Source organism: Caloenas nicobarica, chromosome 3 (genome assembly GCF_036013445.1).
Source record: "Caloenas nicobarica isolate bCalNic1 chromosome 3, bCalNic1.hap1, whole genome shotgun sequence".
Lineage (NCBI taxonomy): Eukaryota > Metazoa > Chordata > Aves > Columbiformes > Columbidae > Caloenas > Caloenas nicobarica.
This window is the reverse complement of record NC_088247.1, coordinates 54,522,486-54,548,772: the sequence shown is the minus strand read 5'-3', so window position 1 is coordinate 54,548,772 and position 26,287 is coordinate 54,522,486. Positions and strand designations below refer to the sequence as shown.

General features: G+C 40.8%; 1 protein-coding gene across 1 annotated transcript; it reads left to right on the top strand.

Moving 5' to 3' along the window:
- The first annotated feature begins 9,575 nt into the window (after positions 1–9,575).
- On the top strand, positions 9,576–25,895 carry SERINC1 (serine incorporator 1). The gene is made up of 10 exons (XM_065632026.1): positions 9,576–9,687; positions 15,312–15,473; positions 16,825–17,018; positions 19,378–19,457; positions 19,653–19,790; positions 20,756–20,925; positions 21,049–21,139; positions 22,221–22,362; positions 22,470–22,700; positions 24,234–25,895. Exons 1-10 carry the CDS (start codon positions 9,649–9,651, stop codon positions 24,370–24,372), a joined length of 1,386 nt encoding a protein of 461 aa, XP_065488098.1. The 5' UTR covers positions 9,576–9,648; the 3' UTR covers positions 24,373–25,895.
- The last annotated feature ends 392 nt before the right edge of the window (positions 25,896–26,287 follow it).

The window sequence follows — 26,287 nt, the reverse complement described above, 5'->3', positions numbered from 1 at the left end:
AAGTCTCAAATAAATAAAGATTACTGAGATTCTTGTGTTTTTCATGATAACAAACTTCCACATGCAGTGTACTGATCCAGATGTATGCAAAAAAAACTCCTTGCTGTGCTTGGGTAAATTCATATGCATAAAGAGGAAACCAGCACTGAATGTATTCCAAAGCAGTCATAGAAATACCACCGCTTCTGAATGCTTCCTCTCGCCTATGGCTCTTCCATCACTATTATAAAGCAACTGCTCTAATACCACTACTCCAGTGCAGAATACCATGAATGATGAAGCTCAGATTTAGCAGTGAAAAAACACTGTTCTGTAAATCAATCTGTCAAGCCAGAGAAGAAAAATGGCAGATGGATGTTTATGTTGTTCAGTGTGGTTTTTTCTTCAATGGTATGAAGTCAGTTTAACATTGGTTTCTGCAAAATAAGGTGCCCATCTTCACAAATAAGCAATTGTTAAAAATTAATTCTGTCTCTAAGCATTGTCTGAAGGTTGGTTTTTTTTTTAATAGGGACCTAAAATCAGGCATGATTTCTGGGTGGCCTGAATGGTCTGCTCACTGGAGGTTCAAAGAATCAGCAAGTTTGGCTGAAATTAATGGGACTGCAGAGGACGTATTTACACATTAATTTAGGCATTCATCTCTGAAAACGTTGATTCTTTTTCTGTTTAAAAACTGGTTCTATATGAAGCCAAGGGATTCTGAAAATAAACACTGATTTACTTCCTTGAATGCATTGATCAGTATATCCATGGTGTCTTTTACTATTAGGCTATACTTTCACACAGGCAATTTGTTCCACTCCAAAAAATAGCTGCGAACTGTTCTAGCTTGCCAAGAGATCATACTGACAGCTTAACAGGCTGAGAGAGCAATTTTTCTGTTTAGTACACAGACATAAATCTTTTCTCCTAACAGCTTTGTTTAAGGGACAGGACAGCTTGCTTCTACACGTGAACCTGCCACTAACATATATATTGTCACAGTGGGAAAGAAGCTGCAGTGAGGGAGAATGCTTACATTTCCAAATGTTGACTTAAGTAGTGTTGCTCTCTCTTACGGGAGTTTATACAGACACAGAGTTCATGTTGTAGTCCAAATTTTTCCTCATGTTCAGTACTTCAGAGCTGGTGGCCTTGTGAGTTACTAAAGCACACGTGCACACACTCCACCTTCGCTTTTCTGCACAAGGGCAGCCCCTGGATTCAAGGATTACGGCCGACACGTGTCCTTGCTGGTGTCTCAGGGCTGTGCAGAAGAGCCCCTCTCATTACAACTCATCAAACTGCAGAAACCACTTTCCTTTCTCCAAAATCTTCTAAAAATTAGACGAATGATAGATTTCTTCATCGCTCCCTACGTTGTAGTGCAACAATTAAAAAAAATGGACAAAGGCTCAAATTTTCTAAGTTGGATATCCTCCACGAAAGAAGCACTTGATGTGGAAATTCTTGCTCTGTTTTTAAGTAAAATTATTGAGGTATGTAAGGAAGAGCCATTTTGTCATTAAAAAGAGGAAAATATAGATACTTTTTATTACTCGGTGCATCATTTGACACTTAGCTAAGAGTATCAGAAAGGCTGCTCTAGGTCAGGGTAAAAGTCTTCTTGCCCAGCATTGTGTCCCTGACAGAGGCCAAGAATGTGAGTGAAGGACAAGCAGGTGGTGACAGCTTTGCCATCCCGGGTCCAGCAATTACCATTCTAAGGATTTCCTGAATAGAGGCTGCAACTGGACAATTACGTTTAATAGCCCTTGATGGATCTTGCTAGTAGCTATTAATCGAAAAGGGAACCTCTTTTGTCATTTTGTGACTGATTAGCTGCTTTGAAAGCTCTCACTGAGGACCTTGTGTAAGGCTTTTTAGAAATCCAGGTACACTGTAGAAGCCAAATCACGCTTATTCATACGCTCACTAACTTTCTGAAAGACTGCTATTAGGTTTTGAAGCGTGTGTTCCCGGGAGGCGAAGCTGTGCAGGTGCCCTCGGAGCTTGCGGAAAAATTGGCATTGCATTTGTTGCCCCCTGTGTTCTGGGACCACTGCCAGAGACAGTTAAATAACAGCTCGTGGTTCAGCAATTTCATATTTTAATTTGTTTAAAATAGACAGTGAACGGCATCTGATCCCCACCGACGTTATGAATTTCTTTGAAATTAGCCAAAGTGCCTGAAACATCAGTCCTAAAGGCAAAATGATCCCTGCCTGTTGCTTTCTTGTTGCTGCAACAGGTAAGTGTTCTTATGGAGACATAATTGAGGGAAATATGTCCTTGTTTCCTTTGAAAATGGAAGGTCATTAATAATATAGACCAGTAACAGCTGATGTATATCAGCATCGCTCCAATAACATCCCCTATAGATTTAAAAAAAATCAAAAATATAAAATTATGTTTTCTTAAAGTATATCAAATTTCTGTAATGGTTTTGCTTTTTGTATGTATGTATGTGTTTTAAGGGTTATTTTTTTTTAAAAAAGCTTATTTCAATAATCAACAGGCTCTAGATACTGCTATCCAGAAGAGACTGAGCAGATTTCACTGAGACTGCTATCTTCTAATCTAGGCTTTAACTTTGAGGTACAAAACTCTGAGTCCATTTAGAATTAAACTATCTTCTCATTTAAAACTTGCCTATTAATCCTGAGCTAAAAATATCTACCTTTCTTGGTCTATTTTCAGATGAGACAGTAGTTACAGGTATTTGTTAAAACAGATGCAATTAACAGAAATGTTATGGCTCATATAATTACATGTGCTGACTACTATATATATAACAATCACCGTCTTTTTAGTTAGTGTTGGGGTACATACACCTCCACAAAATTCAGTAAAGAGAGGTGATGCTGTGCTGGTTAAGTTTCTGGCCCAGAGGTAGATTTCACATGGAAGTTAAGAGGCATTAATAAAAATTCAGGAAAAGGATTTAGCTCCAAATTAGCCATTACAAATAAAGAGAAATAAATAAAAACCAAATGACTGTGTATCTACAGTGTTAAAGAGTGAAGTGCCAACAAATTCATTAGAAGTGCTGGTACAGCACAAAGATCTGTGGCAGTTCATTTCAAGTAACATTAATACATACAGGTACATGTTTGTGTACACATACATGTACATCAGTGTGCAACATGCAAATATGTAATTAAACACATACATATTTATCTATATACACACATCTACATGAAAAATGAGAAATGACAAATATTCTGTGTGTGTCTGTACCTATGAGAATAACTTATACATATGTAATGAGATGGTGATAGCATGGCTTTCAGTTCTCAACTAGGTTTTGTTAAAACTGCTCAGAGTAAAAGCCAAGGAAACCCTGCCTGTCTGCAAATGAAAAAAAAAAAAAAACAATCCAGTGAAGAGAGGCGGGTTATTATTTAACACTGAACATGCATGAAAGGTGCAGGGGCAGCTTTCAGAGCATTTTCTCTCTCGGTCCCTGTGAGGCTGTTGATCAGGGTTTATTCAGGGCCAGGGGGAAGCAGGGCAGTCACCACCAGCCAGCCCAGCCTGCACGCTGAAACCCTGAGTCCAAGCCGCCCCCCAAACCTCTGCCCAAACCTTCCTTTGGCAAAGCCACTGCAACCAGGTCTCTGGTCAGTGAGGGTTCAGACTGGAGGCAGCCCTAATGCAACACCACTTATGTGTGTCCTCAGGTCCCCTCCAGCACCCCAGAGCTCTCCGATACACAAGACAGGATGATTTTGAACAACATAAGTGGACCCATGTCTTCTGGAATCTCACTGGCTGATGAAAAATATGGGGGAAAAAATCATTCCTTGATGAATTCCACAGGCTTCTTTATACTTGTCCCCAGGACGAATGATGCAAACACAAAGCTGCTCATCGTTGGACCACTAGGCAAGATGGGAACAGACTGAAAGTTGTCAGTGTTGGGTTTTAAAGGCATCCATCACACACTGGTACGGTGCTAGCAGCAGTCTACACAATGCCAATTATTTAGACACACTGAACCATACCATGCTATACAAATTGAAGGGGGTTGATTTTATTACACATATTTCTGTCTTTTCTTGTTAAGAACATAGAGCATTATGTAGTGATGTGGAACTGTCTTGTTAATCTGCCCTTGGAGAGCATTTTTTTCCAAGCAAACAACAACAGTAAGAGGTAGAAATTTGTTTTCTTCTCTCACTTGCAACGACTGTGATGGGAAACACTAATAACAATCTTGACCCCATCTGCATTTAATCTTCTGTTGCCATAAATGGAGAGACCGCAATTTGCAAAATCTGATGATTATTTGTTCTTTGCTTCATGACAGTAGCTGTATAAAGCAGTTTCAGATTATTGACTCTTTTCTAAAGAAGGATTAAATCCATACATATTTACAAAAATATGTGTGTTGTTAATAAATTTCTACTCAGTAACATATTTTTTGAGAAGACAAAACATAATTCTATAAACATACCACATGCTTTACCATTGAAATCCATTGCATCTTTTGATTTTGATCTATATAAACAGGTATTGATAGAACAAAAAAAAAGTTGTTAGAGGGAGATAAAGATTTATTTTATAGACCTATCGATTTATTTGAATCAGTATTAGATTTACATCTAGGCTAGTCTTTAAAAAACATAGCCTCTGAATTACAATTAATTTCAGATATCTCTATTACCAGCCTCTGCACAGTCCATCAGAAACAATAATTTTATTTTTTTGTGCTCTGCTTCTCTGTCACAATAGAGACATAACCTTGGATATCATAATCTGTTATCACAGACATTATTTCAATAGTACTTTCCATTTGGAGGATCAAGAGAAAAAAAAAAAAAGTATTTTTGTAGATTTCACTTAAATACGACTTAACGTGAGTGAAATGTAGAAAATACATCCCTGTAGACTATTTTTCTGTCAACATTGTTGAGATGAAAAACATCTTCAAATTGCTGATTTCCATTTAAAGGCTGCCAGGGAGACATTTCCATTCTTTAAGTTGCACTGCCCTCTGGCGGAGATGATCTTCAGATATATCTCCATAGCAATGTCGAGAGAACAAAAGCCTTCCTCGCTTTTCTCCTTCACTTACGAAGGCTGAAGATTTTGCCTCCTCCAAATTTTATGCTGATGCTTGGCATGATTTTGTAATCATAACACAAAGATGAGAGAGGCCCCATTACAGCCACCTTTTATTTGCTTTTTATTCCCTTACGCATGTTCTCTTTTTTGGTGTGTGCTTGGAAATCTCGTCTGGGAAGGCCTGGAGGCGCCCTTATGTTTTTATGAGATTTGTGGACGTAAGGTAGTCTATCCATGGTGAAAGGTCTGCTGCTGCTGTACCGAAGTGCTGGATGCTTCACGAAGCGATGCCCGAGGTTTTGGAGAAACATGTTCATAGCTTCTACACAACTGAAGGTGGACAGAAAACAAGTCATGCTCAACATTTTTCACAAAATGTTTTAACTTCTGCTTACACAGTACACATTCCTAACACATACACGGACACTGCTGAACTGTATGGAGAACCGCAGGGATTATGGTGGACCTGTGGCCTGCACGGTCAGAGTCCATATACCTGGCGTTTCCTGCAAACCTTAGGGTTTATTCTGTGTATACCAGGCAGTATATTCTGCACATTGTGCTCCCTGCCTCCTACTTGCTGGTTCCTTCAAACAACAGAAGCAATGAATGGTAACTCAATTACCGAGGGCAGGAATTCATGGCAAGAAGTGCAGCCTCCCACAGTGTGAGGCAGGGAGGCAACCTGTCCGCCTCCCATCCAGAGGGATTTTCAGGATTCTCCCTCTCATGCTGTTTACCAGTGTGTTGATCTGCCAACAGAAAACTGTATTTGGAAAAGCTTTGCCTAAAGCATAAGCCTGGTTAGAGTATCTTGTGCTGTCTAGCTTGCCCTTTCTCTCAGTGGTCTGAGGACATGAACTCAAGTCACCAGGGCTTTTCTGCTGCACGTTAAGGTGCGTGTAGCTGTGACTGAGACCCCCCACAATGCAGCTCTGGACTCTCTGCAGAGCTGGTGTTCTCTGAAGGAGCTGAAGGAAGTTGCTTGTGCAGACCATGGAACTCGCAGGTGGTCTCTAGTCTGGAAAAATCCTAATTTTCCAAAAAGCATCTGACAAAAAGGCATTTTTTAGTAAGAAGCTCTCTAACACAAACAAGCAAAAAGAAATACTTCAGCTATTTGGGTCCTGTTATTTTCTAAAAAAAAATCACAAGAGCTACTCAAATAACCAAATAACAGACAACTGATCCTCATATTCATACAAACTCAAGACACTCACAGGGAAGCAGGAGATCACACTAGAGAAGCCATCTGAGATAGATACCTGGGTATGAAGGATTCCATCCTCCTTCAAACAGAATACAACTGAAGCACTGCAATGAAAACAAAGGAAGGACTCAAACCTAGCAATGCTGCAAGAGGCTTTTCCAGTGGCAAGTGGACTGACAGCAACTAGTTAAAAGAAACGCCAGTACAAAGGAAAGTATTTGCCACCATGGCTGAAGGTAAGCAAAGTCTCAAGCATTTCCATAGCAGCATATGAACAGCCAAAACAGACCTACAAATTCCAGAGCAACAACGTTGAGAAAATGCTAGTTTCTACAAAACTGATATTCCACAGTACGATTTAATGCTATGAGGTAAGCTGTAAAACTTGAAAGTGACATAAAATTCCAGAAGAGAAATTCCTGTAGCAGACGTGTGATGAAGGAAGAAAAGGACTTGGTCCAGCGAAGTGTACGTAATGCTTCAGTATATTTCCACAGTAGATGCTCCAAATAAGACAGCAGAAATAATGAAAGAATCAGAGAACAATGATGTGATTTGATATTTTGAAAGAAAAGAGATCAGGTTGGTCTGGACAGAAATAGTCTGCCTTGGCTATCGGAAGTCCTTGTAAGGAAAAAGAGTGCACTGTGAAGATTGCAGGAATACTGAAGCAGAAAAAATCAGTAACTAATGAAAACTCATCTTTGGAAAAGATTAAAGGCTTCACAAAGGAGAGAGAACAGATTCCTGTCTTGAGAGACCATGAATTCATCACACGAAGCCAGGCACGGTGTTAGCTGTGAGCCGATGCTGAGCCTGACGGACCTTCTGGCTGTCGTGGTGGTGCAATGTAGAAGCTGAACTCAGCACACTTCACTGGCTCAAACTAGCGCTCAAACAAAAGTGATCATTAAGAATTGCTATTGTGGACCTACTGGCCCAACTAAAGGGAGTCCAACATTTCCCCCTACCCCCTGCCCTCTCATGGCCCTTCTGAGGAGGCACAGGATGCAGGAGGACCGAATCCTTGTTCGCCGCCAACCCCAGCCTCATGCCCCAGCGACAGGGAGCAGGAGCGAGGAGCACTTGCTGCCTTCCTCTCCCCATGTCTCTCCTCCTTGCTGCAGCTGCCAATCCATCTCTATTACCCTGCCCAGCAGCGGGGGGAAGGTTCCATTAAACTACAGCGAGTCTTGTGGGGAAGATGGCTCAGGCTCAGCTCAGAGCCCATCCGCACCTTGGCTGCTGCCTCACTGCAGGATCAAGAGGTGCTTATGGATCAAGGAGAGGCTGGTGGCCAAGAAGCAGATGCACTCTGGCTGCCAATCCCACCTCACATCCTCAAGAACCTCCAGTCTACCAACATTTTTACTTTTATACAGGCTTTCAAAAGCTTTCTTAACCATTTGGTAAGGCCAAGCATGCCACATTTTATCTCAGTTCAGCATTCAACATCCGCCAATTCTGTGTACTTGCCTTTCAAACTAATAGCTATAACCATTTTGTTATTTATTCTCATTCCTTTTTTCATCATTGAACAACAATCACAGCCTTAAATCTTCAGGGTGCAAAAGTTTCTTCCTAGCTTTTTCTTTTCATGTTTAATTTCAAAAATAGGATTGCCTTTAAAATCAATTATAAATGATAGATTTAGCAACATTCGTAGATAAGTCCAACCTGAGCAGTAACTCAGTATGTAGTACTATAAGAGAAACTTGCGGGAGTCAAAATGTTTCTTAATTTGTAAAATTAAGTTACATATTGTTTATTCCATATGAAATGTTCTGCCTCATACTGCCAAGTATTTTATTTAAAAATTCAGTTTGCTTATTTGTCCTTGTGAAGTGCCTACTTTTGAATATTGAAATACATTTGACAAATGAAACTGTTGTATTTTTTTCAGCTGAGACAGTATCCTTGGTATTATTATGTCTATATTATTAAAACATACTTTTCCTGTTCCTTGATTATGTGATTGTTTTATGAAGATTTTTGAGGAATACTTTTTCTTTTTGGACCATTTTCTTCTTTTGACTTTTTCTTTTTTTGGACTATGTTAATGTTCTACATAGCACCACCACGACAGGCCAAAAGGTCCTGCAGGCTTGAGACTCTTATCAGTACTTGTCAGAAAGGTGGGGCCTAATGAGATTGGATGCAGTGAAATATTTATATGGTTTTATATGGGGTTTATGGGATGAAGCCTCCCATTTAGTAGCGCTCAGGTAAGGAGGCTACAGCCACCCAGCTCCAGCCCATTAGCTGGTTTTGGAAGGTGTTGGGCAACAGCACAGCGAGCACCGGCGGCAGCCAGCCTATCGCTCCAGGCAACATCTTCCCCATCTCTGGCACTCCCTGCTCTAGGTATGCCTGGGAATCACAGAATCACAGAATGTTAGGGATTGGAAGGGACCTCAAAAGATCATCTAGTCCAATCCCCCTGCCGGAGCAGGAACACCCAGATGAGGTTACACAGAAGGCGTCCAGGCGGGTTTTGAATGTCTCCAGAGAAGGAGACTCCACAACCTCCCTGGGCAGCCTGTTCCAGTGCTCCGTCACCCTCACTGAGAAGAAGTTTCTTCTCATATTTAAATGGAACCGCCCGTGTCCCAGTTTGTACCCATTGCCCCTTGTCTTACTGTTGGTTGTCACTGAGAAGAGCCTGGCTCCATCCTCGTGACATTAACCCTTTATATATTTATAAACATTAATGAGGTCACCCCTCAGTCTCCTCCAAGCTAAAGAGACCCAGCTCCCTCAGCCTTTCCTCATAAGGGAGATGCTCCACTCCCTTCATCATCTTTGTGGCCCTGCGCTGGACTCTCTCCAGCAGTTCCCTGTCCTTCTTGAACTGAGGGGCCCAGAACTGGACACAATATTCCAGATGCGGTCTCACCAGGGCAGAGCAGAGGGGAAAGAGAACTTCTCCCGACCTGCTAACCACTCCCCCTCTAAGGGCATTGAAGGCAGTGACGCGCAGGCCAACAAGTAACCACCCTACATCCCTCTACCACATCAGGGGGGCTGACCGAAACGCGATGGCGCCGCAGGCAGCCGCAGCGCAGCAGCCGCCGTGGCGGGGCTGCCGGCGGCCGTGCAGGCGGTCTGACCAGCGAGGCCGCGGCCAGCCGCCACCTGCCGCGGTACGCCCCGCAGGCCGGCGCCTTTCCCAGGCACAAGCGCAGGGACGACGCGACCCAGCCGGGGCGGGGGCCGGGTCCCGATCCCGCAATCGGAGGGGCTGCAGCGGGCACCGCCGCCAGCCTCCCTATCCCCGGAAGTGACGTGACGCTACCGTCACAGCACCCGGAAGCGCCGTTGGGAGCGGTAAACAACTCGCGGCCGCGGCGCTTCCATCTTTGAGGAGCCGGATCCCGCCGCGGACCATGGGCGGCGTCCTGGGCCTCTGCTCCATGGCGAGCTGGGTAAGGCGGGGGCAGGCGGGCGGTGGTTCCCTAGCCCTCCTTGTCCTTCGCCGGCCCGGAGCCTGCGGCCGGTGTCCCGCCCCCCCTTCCCGCCTCCCCGGGCCTCGCACGTCGCCCCCCCCCGCCCCGGACCTTTGTCTCCCAGGGGTGTCTGTGGCGCTGCCTCCCCACCCGCTCCCCCCCGGGCTTTCTCCACCCTGAGCGGCCGCCGCCCCCGCTGCTCCGGGGCCGGGCGCTCCCCCATGGCAGACTGGAGGACGCGGGCCCTGGGCCGCGCCCCCACCCTGGTCCCCCGTCTCGGGTGTCTCCGGGGGCTCCCCAGGGACCTGCCGAAGCCGTTTCGCTGGGGCCATGGGCGGCTTCGTGCTGACTTAGACCGGCCTGTCGCGCTGCTGGGCGCTGCTGAATCCGCCTTGCTGTGCGGGAGGCGTTACTCTGTCAGCTAAAATTCCCCCTCCCCAGGTTTGTATAGGAGTCAAAAATCTCATTAAATGCTTGGGAAGTTCGGCGTTTCTTTTCGGGAAGAGCAAAACTCTCGTGTTGCCTTGGTCCTGGTGATTGTATTTAATTCCTCTTTCTTACGGCTTTGTCTTGAGCAGCTCCACCCCTTGTAGCATCTTTGTCTTACCGAGGGATCGTTTTCTCACTGCACAGTGGTCCGTGGTGATGTGTCAGCCTCATGCTGAGCATCGCCGGGGGATTTTCCTTGATGGGAAAAAAAATACTTTGAGGTGGTTTTAAAACTGTTAGTACTGTGCATAAAAAGATATAAGTCGGTAGAGATCCTGCATGGTAGTCCTCTTTGCACTTGAGACATTGCTGTCTTAAGTGATAGGTCTTTCCAAATCTAGTTCCAATGCAAATAGACACAATCAGATGGATCGTGACTCTTTAGATATTTAGGTTAAAAATGTCAGTTGGGTTGTGAAAACCTGAATTTTTCATACTAAAAATATTATGCCATACTTGGATTAAATGGAATTATGTATATTTAAACAGGAGTTCAAACACGCACAATTTAATGATCTAACAAAGCTGTATATTGATTCAAACCGCTCTGTTTCGTGCTATCAATATATATGAACTTTGGTTCCCCATGTATTTAATTAGAGAGATGATAGTTAACTCCTTAATCTCCTGTACACATTCTATGAAATTATCATCAAAGTGATAGATAGATCTAAGTTGCTAGGCAGATTGCCTGTAAATAAGTGCCTAGATCACTGATAATACCCTGCTAACAAAATACTGTTAGAGTTTGTTTTGCTTTAATTAATATTTTATACACTACTTAATGGATTAGCCAGTTAGGCTTTAATTGCTATCTGAATATAGTTAATGTTAACATTTTTAATTATTGTCAAATACTAAGTGACACTATAACTATAGGTTTTAATTCAAATACTTGAGTTAATATATACTGGATTTTCAAGTGCATAAACAGCTTTTCTTATAACTAGCTGGTGTTCATAGTGCATGAAGAATCCCTGCATACTTGCTGTTGGTTTTGAGTGTTTCTGTACAGAGAAATTCAGCTAATCTTTTAGATAAAATCATTTACATGAGCACATAATCTTGATTAAGTCAGATTTACTGTGGGTAACTAACCACCATCCATCCCTTCCTTTAAAGTGCCCAGACAAATTAGGGGCTCCCCTCTCGTGTGGCTTTAAAGCGTTCATTTTCTTTCTGCATATAAAACCGTAGCTAATCAGCACTTAAAGCTTAAACAATAGTTCCTATAGGAGAAATCTGCACTGGTCTCGAAGGATATGTCAGTATACACACCATTCAAGGCTCTGAAAGAAAGAAACTGTGAGCGTGAGGTAGCAGAGGAGCCAGCCATAGTGGAGTTTGTGCTAGTGCAGACTGTGCCATGACCGGGATCACCGCTTCTCTTCTGTCTGGCAAAACGCTGCTGCTGATGTCGCTTCAGCTGTGCAGCTTCTCTCCGAGGCCACGTGTTGGACCATGCAGAGCTGCTCTGGGTACCTGACCTCAGCATCTGGCCTCACACCTCTATTTCTGCTAGAATTTTTGTTGGTGCGATTGTAGCTCTGCCCTGCTGTGCGCTGGTCAGGCAGTGTTTCAGTTTAGTGTTTTTAAGAGCAAAGGTGAGCCTGTTGGAGATGGGGAGTGGGATAGGGGGAAGGCCTTAAGAGTACTATCATCTCATCAAAAGTCTCTGATCCTGATGACCTAGATTGGTAAGGCAGTGCTGTTTTCACTCTGTTGGTTCTTGCCTCTATTGCTCTGTTTTCTGAAATAGCTCAGCTCCTGCTTCTTTTACTTTAATATTCTCTGTGAAGGCAAAGATCTTGATTGAATAATTTCCTTTAAGCATATGAGTAGGCATGATGTTGCTGAGACCTGACTAGGCCCAGCCGGAGGGCTTAATGTTCTTGCGAATACTTAATTCTGTATATACTAATGTGGTCATTACCCCAGTAAGAAGATTGTTTGATATTAAAAACTTGTTCTGTGTGCATCGGGACAGCAATACTTGGCTTTCAATGGTTTTGTGGGGTTTTCTCCCTCCTTCTTTGTTCTGCAATATTTGTCTTGTTATGTGTATGGAATGTACAGAAATGTAAGTTGATTGGTAGGTCCAAAAGTTACTGGATGGCAATAGGTCTATGAAGTCATGACTTAGTAACTGTTGACTAAGCTTCCTGAGGAAGACAAGCTCAAAACTATTTGCAGAATAACTCTTTGTCTGCATCGATGACTAAGCTGGGCTTCACCTGGGAAGTTAATATCAAGCCCTGATCTGTGTAGTAGTTTGTACTGTAGTATTTTTTTGTAAGGCGAACTCTGAGTTTAGGAAGAAAGTGGCACAAACTGCCCTTGTTTTCTCTGCTGATAAACTCAATTCCATGGGACGAATGTTCTTTGCTTTCTGTTCTTTTTGAAGTCTGTTACATGTTAGAAGTGGTTTTGCCAATAGTATAATATTATTTTATTGGAATGCTATGTATTTTATTCTGTTTTACCAAAAGAAACAGGGACATGGACTGTAATGTGATTTGTTGTAGAAGTGGCCAGATTGTACAAATAGTATCAATTATCAATAGATGTCTCTTGTACAGAGATGTGTATGATCACAGCTTATAAGGATGAGCTGTTTGGGGGCATAATGTTTTAAAAGTTGGTGTTGAAGCTCAGACACTTAAATTTGGGGCATATTGTTTCCCATTGGGGGTCAGGGACAGTCATCTTTATTTCAGCCACTGTGGGCCTTCTGTGTTTCTAGAAACCTCCAGGATACATGCATTCCTGTCCTTGGTGCAGTCAGGAAGAAGCTTCTTCAATTACTCAGGCATTTAATAAACAGTTTAATACAGGGATTTTCCAGAGAAGTGACTTTATGCCAGACAGTCCTTGTACCAAGTTTTCTGCAGTAGATGAGCCTAGACTTGTATCCTGCTCTGCCAAATTTAACCTTTTATTCAACAATATCCTTTAAAATATTCATGCAGATGGAATTAGTTTGAGAAAGTATTTTTTTGAGCAGAGAATAGAGATATTCTTCACTAGAAAAGTTATTTGTATGTGGGGAAGAAATAGTGTAATACATTAGTACTATAAAATCCTGATACATCCTAAGCCAGTATTTGCCATACATTTCCTGCTTACTAAGCATAGATGCCTCTGATGTAGTTGTTTGCAGTCATAGAACAGCCTTGAAGGATTGTCTGGTCCACGCTTTTGTGGGAAAGGGAGCCTGGATAAGATGAGCTAGCACCTTGTCCAGTCGCATCTTGAAAACCTTCAGTGATGGGGACTCTACCGCATCAATGGGGACATTGTTCCAGTGACTGATTGTTCTCACTGTAAAAAAAAAAATCTTATATCGAGATGAAACCTCTCCTGGAATCAATGCCCTCGTACTCTTTGTGCTATAATGATGCTGAGTGGAGGAGGAGGTAGAGAAGGGCAGTTAAAAAATCTTTTACGTACTGAAATAGTTATAATGACAATCTACTTAGTTTTACTTTTTTTAGCAAGGAAAGTTTAATAATGAAATTTTCTAATTTTAAAATTATTCTGTAGCATAGTGGAGTAGAAATTCCTGGCTCCTCCATCCTTGGAAAGGAACACAAGTACAAAAAGAAGACAAGAAAATTATTTAAAAGACATAGTTTGTGAGTCCAGTATGTGTGTCTGGTTGAACCTGTAAGAACAGATCATCTGAGCCTTTTCCTGAGGGCTTCTCAGGAGACTGCCTGGAGTGGTGTGTCAGTCAGTCCCTCTGCTCTTCCCTGCAACCCCCCGGGGCCTTTTCAGTAGCAGGAGGCTGCTGGCAGTTTTGTTTGTTATATGACTAAACTTTCTGACACATGCCAGTCATACTGGGTGATTGACACGCACTGGTCATGTGGCCGTGTAACTAGTCATGTTCTTATGTGACTGACTGGGTGTCTTTGACGCGGTGATCGACACCTGTGGCTTTTGTTGTACGACCGAGGCGTCCCTGCCCATGTGCTGGGGGAGAAGCTGGTTTTACTGCCCTTCAGTATCTTCGTCAGAGGCTGTGGGGTCTCTTGTAGCTCAGATAGGGCAGTGCTTGCTCAGTAACTTTACCTTAGCTGAAAAACATGTGGCCTCCAAAACTTAGCTGTTGACTGCTCTCTGGGATATTGTCTTCTAGGCAAAATAATTCATTTGGAAATAGAAAAACAAAACCCCAACCCTCAAACATTTCAACTGTACCTCTCCTCTATTGGCTTATGTTTATGTGTGGAATCTTGCCCTTCTTTCTTGTCACTTAGCAAGTGGCAGAAAATTGCAACAGGATAAAGTTTTTGTTTGTTTGTTTTAATTTTAAATTCCACTACAGCACTATCTGCTCCCTTTCTTTCTTCCCACAATTTTCTGTTTAAGAACTGTATACAGCTAACTTTTGTCCTAATTTTTTCCCTCATAATAATGCAACTGTACAGCATTCCTATCCACTTTTGCTGCTGATATTTGGCAGCGATGATAATGTGTGTACTTTGTGTTTGCTTTGTTCTTGCGGTTTGTGACTTTTTACATTGCATAAAGTAATTTTGCCAGCTGGCAGAGAATTATGTTATACATGAGTAGTTGCTAAATGTGCAATAAATTGCAACCTGAGCTTTAGGCTATTTTACCTATTGCTTGTGCTCCAGTCATGTTTATGCCCCAGTGAGGATTGTGGCCGGCTCTGTCAAGATTCTGAAAGTGTATCTAGATCCCAGTTGCACTCCTTTTCTGCAGTGTACTTGTTCAATCTCTGCAGCTGTGGAAGGAAGGATGTAGTTGTTAACTAAAAGCAATACTTGTGTCTCATTTAGCTGAAACTAAAAATTCAAGAGAGCAAATAAGCCTGAATCCAGTCTTTATTTCCTCTGAATGGATAAATGATTACTTTTGAATTAGCGTTAATTTCACCATACAGTGGTGCATTAGGAAGCGCTGCCAATGTTGTTAGGGGGCTCTGTAACATGTTGCAGTGACTTAGTCTACACCAGTGATGAGATGTGTCGGATGAGTCACTTTCCATCATAACTCCTGATGATCTGCACAGCCTAATTAAATATTGAAATTTGGTAATGCAAACCTTTTCAAATAATTTGGTTTGTGTTCTGTCTCTCTGTCAGATACCATGCTTATGTGGAAGTGCCCCATGCCTGCTCTGCCGATGCTGCCCCAGTGGAAACAACTCCACCATAACTCGCCTGATTTATGCATTCTTTTTACTTCTTGGAGTGAGTGTTGCTTGTGTGATGCTAATACCAGGGATGGAAGAGCAGCTGAAGAAGGTCAGGTTACTTCTTCGCTAATATATTTGGTAGAACAAATGTCAGAGATAATTGTAAATAACATCTTGAAAGCATGGGTTTTATTTGGAAATATGTAATTGTGCTGCCACCTGTGCTTCACAGTCACCATTAATTTGATTGTAGATCAAATAACCAACTTGTGCTTTTCATCTATGCAGTGATTGTCCCACTATTTAGAAAAAAAGCCACACCTCTTCTTTACTGGCTCAGAGCAGAAAAAATAAAATCTTGTATCAATTAAGAAAATACAATTTATATTTGTGTAGTTTTAAATTATATATTATTGAGATGCTTGTATTTGTGGCACTTGATTAATTTTGGTCGCTGCTATAAAAGAATGAAGAATGACCACAATCTAGTTTCTTCTAGTTTCATTGTGCTGCACTAGTTAAAATTCTATTTTAAAGTCTGCAAATGCATAAAAAAATATTTTTTCACTAATGACAATAGCATATTTTTCACTAAGGGTATTGGGAAGTTCTTATAGGATTTTACAGTTTATTACTTATATGAAGACATGATAGTGCATGGAAAATAAGAGTCATAATTTGAGTTATAGGACAGCTTAAAGATTCACTGAACTTGGTTTGCATGTGCTTTGGTTCTGTAAGTCTTTGTTTAGCTGTCTTTATTTTTTTTCTAGTAGACAGTAACATCTATTAGGCATGCTTTTGATTTTTCGCCCCCCCCCCAATTGTTCATTTGCAAATGTTTATTTTGGTGTGGTGTAGTAAGAACCATGTTAGTCACCTAGGAAAGAAAATTACAGCCTTCCGGACTATGATTTTACTTCAAAAAGGTGTTATTCATGTTCTGGTAGTGACTGGGAAGGATATTCTCACCTGTTTCGTATGGAAGTTTTGGATGGTTCTAACGATTGTGATGTTACTTTTTTGGGGAAGTGGCTGTTTCTGTAAGATGTAAGCAGGGTGGCGATGTCATGAACCTGGTAGGGACTGTCAAATTTACCAAATCATAGATCTTTTGTTCATCTCCTGATTCAGATCAACAAGTGAAAATCGTTTGTCTTCGAGAAGTTCTGAAATTACTAATAACACCACACTGTTAATAATATGGTTTTGTTTAGAATTTGCCTATGAGGGACACTTTTCCTTGAATGCGTTTAATATTCTGGTTTGACTGTAACTAACAATACAGCCCTTCAGTGTCGTATTTTTTAGTAATGTTAATAGTTGCATAACGTTACAGTATTAATGAGTTGTATATTAATAAATTGGTAATACTTATTTACTCACAGGAGATCTTTTAGAGATCACTGAAGTGTCTTGTATTGTATTGTATTGTATTGTATTGTATTGTATTGTAACAGATTCCTGGATTTTGTGATGGAGGGATGGGAACAAGTATTCCTGGTGTGCATGGCCACGTGAATTGTGATGTACTCGTTGGTTACAAAGCCGTGTACCGTGTGTGCTTCGGTATGGCCATGTTCTTCCTTCTCTTCTCCTTGCTGATGATCAAAGTGAAGAGCAGCAACGACCCAAGGGCAGCGGTGCACAATGGGTAAGGTACAGAAATGAGAACCGAGATGGGTGGTGTGTGCAGATGAGATGCAGCTACTGTGAAATAAAGCCTGTGGCTGAGCATGCTTGTTGTCAAATTTACTGTTCCACAAACAAACTATTTCACATTAGCTAGAGGAGTGTTGTTGCAGTAGAGGACATTCAAGGTTATTAGTTTTTAGACATGGCAGATAAATTTTTACAAGAGGAAAAGATACACATGGCTGTAGCCTTTCAGAGCCCGAATTATGAAAGGGCATGAAAGGGCATAATCTGTTCAGAGGTTTCCCGAGATTGGAGAGTCTCCTTTTGTCCAAAGATGACAAAATTCAGAGATAAATAATGGCACTAAGTTTCATTCCACTAAGATGTTTTTGGCAAATAGAAAGATTAAAAAGCCTTATCTGTCTTCTAGGAATTACATTCCTCCTAACTTTGATGTTTGTAAGGGCTTGCTCTTTGCTGAGCAGTTTTATTTTAAGGATGGTAACAGTTACATATATATATATATAGACACACGTAGATATACAGCGTATCTTTTCCCCCTCTGCTATCTTCCGTCTCCTCCTCTGCATAAAGAAGAGTGAGACATGTATTTAGTTTTGAGCTTCCCAATAAATTTTTCTTTTGTATTTCATTATAGTTAGGATTATCAGATGGAACATTATAGTAGAATTTCAGCTTACGGGTTGACACAATTGGTAGTTTTCATGGAGGCTCAGCCTAAGTGTGATGCAGCTTGTTGAACCAGAGAGATGGAGATTTCTGTAATAGGGCAAGGCACTAAAAATCATAAAACCATTTGTGGTGCCTGGTCTTGGTGGTCACAGTGATTGCTTAAATTACTACTTTTTCAAGGTGGTTTTATTTAATGGAAGCTATTAACAGCTGAGCCATAACAATGAAGAAGTAATTTTTATATTCAGTGTGATAAGATTAAACATTTTTAGCATAAAACGAGAAAAAACTTCAAGTTACTTCTGTAGGGGAAAAGAAAATAATTAAGACTCAGCAGAATATTGCTTTGTTTACTTCTTTTGTTTGTTTTGGTGTAAAGAAAACGTATACAAGCTTGAACCTGTTCTTATTTCCATAATTGAGAATTATGTTGCCTTAAAAAAATATTCCACACGTGGATTCAAAAACTAGTTTTAGTGGGGTATATATTACACAGTGAATGTTACAAGTTAATTCAGTTTCAGACTAGGTTAAATCACTTTTTTATATTTCAGTGAATTAGTCCTTTTTTTTCCATATTCTGCACTTCTGTCATCTCACATAGTTCTTCTCCACACAACTAGAATTTATTCCTCTGAACAAGTTTAATCTGCCTTTCTGGCTGCCACAGTCAGGTGATGGTGACCAAAGTATGGGAAGGGCTAGAAGACCTGGGAACCACACAAGTGTTTGACATCGGGGGGGTGTGGTACATGTATTTCAAAACTGAATATTGCACAAAGACATGTCGATGGTACTGTGCCTCTATTTGGAGCTGCCTGTCACTCTGATCAGAAAAAAACAGTCTTCACCTTCTTCTAGTTTGGTCGTCATGACTTTTTGATTTGAAGTTCGCTACGCAGGGTATACTTGTACACAGTCTCTACTTGGGGTGAGTTTGGTGAATCTTTGGTGGAAGATGTTTCCTTGTCTGCTTTCTAGGAAACATCTGGTTTGTTTTGTTTGTCCATGAGTGCATATCTCTTAGTCGAAAAAAGTCCAATTCTGCTGCACTAGAAAGGGGACTTAAAATTTGATTGTGTCCTTTCTGTGAAGGAAATCCCTTGCTTTTGTTGTTGTGATAAATCCTCATCAGATGTAGGCCGAAAGAGTCTAAGTGGGAAGAATCCAGGCTTTTTTCTCTCTCTCTTGTAGGAAATGAATTAAGGCTGGTAGGGAACTCCAGCATAATGTCTTCTGTCATTGCAGGCATCAACCACATCTGTTGCCTTTCTGGTTTTGATATTAAGAACAGATAGGGATTCTTTACCTATTTTTCTGATATGCAGGCAGTTCAATAATCTCACTGCTCTAGTTAAAAACCTTCTTAAAGAAACCCAAACAAACTGAGAATTATATTCTACCCCAGCTTCATTTGTAGTACATCAGTGAGATACCTCTTGGAAATGCATCAAACTCAGTGTCAGTCTAGCACTTTCTGGAGAACAAAAATCTTGGGCAAATAAAGTAAGATTTTTATTCTACTTCAAAAGAAGTGCGTTAAGAATGAATTAATTAAAAAAAAAGGCAAACAAAAAAACCCACAAACTTTTAAGGATGTGCATTTTGTGTACTTTTGAGGTTTTGTGAATTAGATCAGACTTTGGCAGTTGCCTGACTCTTTTTTTAAAATTTCTCTTTAGATTCTGGTTCTTTAAATTTGCAACAGCACTTGCAATTAGTGTTGGAGCTTTCTTCATACCAGAGGGACCGTTTACAACTGGTAAGGGAGTATTGTCTTCCACTGTATCATGGTGTAATCATAACTGGTTTTAATACAAAACTCAAGTGCATGCTGTTGTCTTACAGTTTTTATTGTAGCTGTGTAACTATAGCACTGTACTGTGTTTAGAGACATTAAGACAGGATGGTAAATTATCTGTGGTTCTGAACTGATTTTGTTTTATTTCTTTTTTAGTGTGGTTTTATGTAGGTATGGCCGGAGCATTCTGCTTTATTCTTATTCAACTGGTCTTGCTTATTGACTTCGCCCACTCCTGGAATGAATCTTGGGTTGAAAAAATGGAAGAAGGAAACTCGAGATGCTGGTATGCAGGTACAGGACTGCACTACAATCAAGTTTTAAATTTCGTTGTACATTATGCTAAATGAGTTATTCACTGAGTAATGCATTTTACTGGAGTGCAGAAGGGCTGCTTTGTGCATAAGTATCATTTTCTCAGATGGTGTAGTTCAGCTCCATTGTTTTGCTGTCCTTTTGATGTTGAGTTAAATGGGAGGGGGCAGGGAGAGGGGCAGCAGTCTCTGAGTAATATGATCTAATCCCTGGGAGAAGGTCATCAGTTTGTGGTAGCAGAGAAGTGGCAATTGTAGTGGTGGTTTGTTCTTTTTTTTTCAGGCACAAGTTTTGTTACATCTTAGCGCTGATTAAAAATGAACTAGCCTGCTTCTGCTTCATGCTGAGCACAAGCAGCTCAAATACTGTTTTTTTTCTTTCTGTCTGCCAGTTGGTCATTCTTTGAATGTATATGCTGAGTGAAAGGCCAAGATAGTGGAGGAGAGTACAAGTAATCTCACTGGATAAATGTTATATTAATTTTAATAAAACATTTCAGATGTGATAATTCAGGTGTTTCAAAAGAGCACATCCTGTCTTTATGCAATGGCGAGTTTACTCTTTAATGTTTTTAATAAGAAGGAATTTAGAAATAAGATTTTGGGTTTCCTTTTGTTGGAGAAGTAGTTCTTCAGTTTCTTTTTTATTTTATTTCACCTAAGTGTATGTAGTGTAACTGTATTCTTTCACAGTTGTTCTTCTTGGTTGCTGTTAGAGCACTGGAGAATCAAGTATGGCTTCAGGCTTCCCATTTATTGTGTTCTTTCTTTTTAACACCTTGGAGGATTGAGAAGAACTTATTTCCTTTACATTTCAGTGCGCAGAGCTGCTCTCTAATTCTGTAGTTGTATACCATATCTAAAACCTGATAATCATGCAATATTACTTCAATTTTAATACTCTCCATTAACCAGTTAATAAACTGTTTTTGTTTCTTTTCACAGCTCTGCTGTCAGCTACAGCTGTCAATTATCTGCTGTCTCTAGTAGCCATTATCTTGTTTTATGTTTATTACACTCACCCGGAAGGTTGTTCTGAAAACAAGACCTTTATCAGTGTTAATATGCTGCTGTGTATTGGTGCTTCTGTAATGTCAATTCTGCCGAGGATTCAGGTATAGTTTTAATTCTGTTACCTTTTTATTTTTTTTTTCTGTATTATGAGTCCCAGAAACCTGTAATTATGCCTGAGATCTCTTAATTGCTTAACTTTGCTGTTTCATGACTTCTTTGTATAGGAATCTCAGCCAAGATCTGGTTTGCTGCAGTCTTCTGTGATCACAATTTATACAATGTATTTGACTTGGTCAGCTATGACCAATGAACCAGGTAAGCTTAGTAGCAATATAAAGCTTTTTGGGTAATCAGCAGTAAATTGTATCTTCACCTTTTTGCAAGGCAACATTAGAATGAGGTACTATAATGCATGCAGGTTAGAGGCAGGACTCAGTTTGTGCTCTCTCCCCCCGCCCCAACTTTCTGTAATAATACTGAAGAAATAGTTCTTCCAAAGCTAACGTGTTTTTCATTTGCTGTTATGTTTATCATATGGAAGAATTTCTACCCATTACTGGCAGGATTTCAGTATTCTAAAGATTAGATTTTGCAGATTATCACAACTCTTCCAACATGTCTGGAAGGTTCATCTCCCTACCAAGTTTCAGGTTTCTTACCTGGTCGGTGAGGATTTAAAAAAATGTATTAATAAAGGTTTTCAATGTTTCTTGTGTCTGAAAACAACTGAGCATCTCAAAAAAAAAAAAATCCAGAAATTCTAGTGATTAAAATAAACTGCCAAAGAATGATTTTGGTGGTTTTGATTTGCTTTCTGGCCCTTTTAATTATGGACTATCTTCTGTGCTCCTGTGTAACAGCATATATATGAGTGTTATGTAATTCCTGCAGTAATTGTGGGGAAATAAGATTGCTACTTTCAGCTGTTTCATCTGTGTTACCTGTGGATGCTGTGGGTTGGGAACTGTCAATAATATGAAGCTGACTTTGTAGCATTCTTTTCCAACTCTGAGATGACTCTTCTACCCCATCTATAGATTGTGTGGTTGTCAGACTTGTTTTCTCATGGTAGAATTTTGAGAGCTTACTATGCAGAGCATATTAATTTTGTTGCTTTTAATTATATGAGATGGAACAGTAAAGCAGTTGATGCTTATCTTGTATAAGTTTAAAATCCTTTATCTGCTCGAAGAGAGAGATTTTCATGCCACGTACTGTCATTTGCCTGCTTTAGAGAGACTCAATAGGCTAAAATTAGATTCAAAGGTCTTTTACTTCAAGACTGTCATGGTCACAAAGTTCCTTTCTATTACCATGCATTTGGTGTGGAAATGTACTGTTAAATCTTTGTTCAGTTCTTGTTTTATGTAAGTTCTAATGTCATTTCCCCCCACAGATAGGCGCTGTAACCCAAGTTTGCTGAGCATCATTGGTTACAACAGCACCACCACTCCAACCCAAGGTCAGGTAGTTCAGTGGTGGGATGCACAAGGAATTGTAGGGCTGGTTTTGTTTTTGCTGTGTGTTCTCTATTCAAGGTAAGATTCTTTTAAAGAATTTGCTATTAACTTGGATTACTTCTCATTGTCAGATTGTAAATTGTATTTATTTGGGTAACTACTGTGTCCTTTCCTGTCAAATACAGCATCCGGACATCCAACAACAGCCAGGTCAACAAGCTGATGCTGACCAGCGATGAATCAACACTGATAGAGGATGGAATGCCCAGGAGTGATGGCTCCCTTGATGATGGAGATGATGTTCACCGAGCCATAGATAATGAGAGGGATGGAGTTACTTACAGTTACTCTTTCTTTCATTTCATGCTTTTCCTGGCGTCATTGTATATCATGATGACACTTACCAACTGGTACAGGTATTTGCGTTTGATAATATATTGTGTTAATAATGAGCATAGAAAATGCTGGCTTTTGCTGGACAGGAGGCATAATATGTTTCCTGTGAGGAACGTGGGTCTCAAATGGAACTTCTCAAGGGAAGGATACTGTTCGATTCATATTAGATGAATTGCATTTGAAAATTGCTGTAGCCAGCCTCATTCACAAGTGTCTGTCATGTTTTCTAGGATAATTCTCATGATTTGCCGGACTGCTGAAATATGTCCTGCTGAAGTGAACAGGATAGAGTCTTGAATTCTATAACAAGTAAAAATAAATAAACACTAGGTCCATGTCTGGTACAGAGAGCTCGAGAAAGGAGAGATAGGACATGTTAAACCAGCAGGTTGAGGGAGGTGATCCTTCCCATCTACTCAGCACTGGTGAGGCCACACCTGGAGTGCTGGGTCCAGTCTTGGGCCCCCCAATACAAGAGAGACTGGAAAGAATCCAGAGAAGGGCCACAAAGATTATTAAGGGACTGGAGCATCTGTTCTATGAGGAGAGGCTCAGAGAGGTGAGGAAGAGAAGGCTCAGGGTGATCGTATCAATGTGTATGAATACCTGAAGGGAGGGTGCAAAGAGGTTGGAGCCAGGTTCTTTTCATGGTGCCTGGTGACAGGGCCAGAGGCAGTGGGCACAAACTGAAACGTGAGGGGTTCCCTCTGAACATCAGGAAACACTTTTTTATTGAAAGGGTGACTGAGCGCTGGCACAGGTTGCCCAGGGAGGTTGTGAAGTCTCCATCTTTGGAGATACTCAAAAGTCATTTAGGCATAGTCCTCCTTAGCTGGCTCTAGATGACCCTGCTTGAGCAGGGGACTTGAACCAGATGACCTCCAGAGGCCTGTTCTGACCTCAGGCGTTCTGTGACAGGGTCTGGTGGAAGGAAATAAGGTCGTTTGCTCCCTGAAAAAATCCTGACACTAACATAGTCCTCCTATGTGTGAATTGTTATTATGTTATCAGCTTGAGCAGATATTCTTCAGAATTTAAAACTAAAAATTATGGTCCCTAATAAATTTTTAAAGGACAAGTTGTATCAAAATAGCAACACTAGAAAGGTGTTTCCTTCAAAAGTAACTCTTAATAGATAGTCCCACTGCGGATTTCATTTGTGGCCATGCTTGGGTCAATATGACACAAGATGATTAATTCCAGGTGTTGTCTTTTGGCAAGGTAAAATGCATTATTTGTATCTATAAATGCTATCCAACTCCTTTCCACAGCCTTGCTTAGAGATACCTCATATTTGTTTCTTGACAGCATCTCTTACTAAATATTTTTTTGAGCTGCTGTTGCTCTCTGCCTTCCTGTGACACCAACTTACAAATGGTGTTCCTGTATAGATTGGCATGAACTGCTTGGAAGAAGGGTAGAGGTGTCCTTTAAGGTGTGGAGCCGAAGTGAAAATAGCCTACTGTGAAAATAGTGTTAAAGAGTGGCTTATTACACAAGTATGTCATAGAAAAATTGCAAATCATCATTTTTTTCATTTCTTTCTTTCACAGTCCGGATTCTTCCTATGAGACAATGACCAGCAAATGGCCGTCTGTATGGGTGAAGATATCTTCCAGCTGGATTGGCATCGTGCTGTACGTGTGGACTCTCGTTGCTCCGCTGGTTCTTACAAACCGTGACTTTGACTAAGCTGCCTGCTCTCTAGGGAGACTGTGTGTTAGCTTCCCCGTGTCTTTGAAACAAACAGTATTCCAGACAATAGTGCAGTTGTGTGCGTGTGCACACACGCGTGTGCTACCCATGTAGTATGCCCTGCTTTATTCTGCATGATTACCTTGAATCATGTCTTTTGTCATTTCACTAAATGACTTTTTCTATCTGAGCTCAGTGACAATTGCTACAATGACGGTTTTCATAGGATTACTCCTCGATTGAGCGCTTCGAGAGCATTAGATGTAAGATCAGCACCTTTTGGAAGTAGGTGTTTTTCCCTCAATTGCATTAAATAGTTGTAGGAAAAAAAAGTGCAAGTGTTGATTAGGGTAACAAAACAGTATTAGATCAGGCTTTGCAGGCGATGGAGGGGCTGCCTTTGATAATCCCTGTTGCCTTGATTCCAAAGTATGTCTTGAGTAAGTGTTGTTAGATGCAAAATTGTGCTTGTTAGAGTTTACAGGACATCTCGCAGCCTTTTGGCACTAACAGCCTGACCTTGTCCCGCACTGAGGGCGGCAGGACCTTGAGCACGGATGTTAAATGGGGAAACTCCCACCTGAAGCTGCAGAGGAGCTCATCTCGGTGCTGTTGGGTCCGATGTGTCCTGCTGCAGACAGGAGGACAGACAGCCTGGGGAAAAACATCCTGCTATCGGATGCTCAGAAGCATGTTTTTAAGGCACTTGTTTACAATGTGCATCTATGTATTATTTTTTTTTCTAAAAGTAGTTCAAGTGGTATAGCTGTGCTGTAATTTATTGCTGTTTTGTGTGCCACTTTCTTTCTTGATTAAGCTACAATCACAGTTTGCAAGGAGCTGAGTGGTGAAAACTATGTAAGCCCTTCAGAGAAATTTTTTTGAGTATTGTGGTTAAAAAAGAAATTGAGGAAAAGGAGCACTGAAACTACAGTAGCCGAAGGAGACTTGCATTAACTGAGGCTTCAACAGAAGTGTTTCTTAATATATTTGGGCTCTACATTTTGAAATTTTTTAATGTATTAAGTATTTTGCTTGTTGTCCATTGCCAGAGATGGACTTGAGCCTAGAAAGTCTGTATCTAGGCATGAGGTAAAACATTAATCTGTTTTATTAAAATATTGTATAGTTCCTGTGCAATTATGAAATCTTAAATGCTTTTGTGCTTGCTGCTTTGTAACTGAAGTAGGTAAACTGCATTATTTATACCTCTCTGTTATTCACTACAGCTTGAGACTAGCACAGCCTGACTGGGAGTGACCATAGAGCCTTCAGCAGATGTCATGCTGATCTGTTACCGTGGTGTTTATACTGTTACTTCTTGTTGCTAGTTATTCTCTAAGCTTTTATTTTAATTCTGCATCTAAGCACTGACAGTTATTGCAGAGGTCTGACAGGTCAGTCAAACTTGAGATGGTAATGGAAAGACTAGTAAAGGCTTGTAATAATTTGGAATATGTTGTTACCTTATTAATGAATAAATTTGGATGAAGATGGCCAATGACTTTTGATGTCTTGTACTACTGCCAAATATGAACAGTGCATGGTTTTGGATTGTATGCCCATCTTTTCTGTTGGGGCAGTTCATAGCACTTGTCATCTGAGTAGTGACAGCTGACAGTTCTGCAAAGCATACCTATAAGGCAGTTAGTACCTGGCTCTTTGGCTTTAAATTTGGGTAAAACACCTGGATACCAGTTTTAATACAGCAGTTCCTAAGCCCTGTAAAAAACTAGTCACTGAGTTAGGAAGATGAGCAGCTATGCCTCTTGTATATACGAAATTAAAATCCAGTTTCTCCCTTGCTCTCTCTTGATCAGTGATGTCAAGCGTGGAGGCAGCTTGGGCTGCAGTGATAACACACAGGTTGACTTCATAGTCCTGAGAGATACTGGTCAGGCAAAGAGTGAAA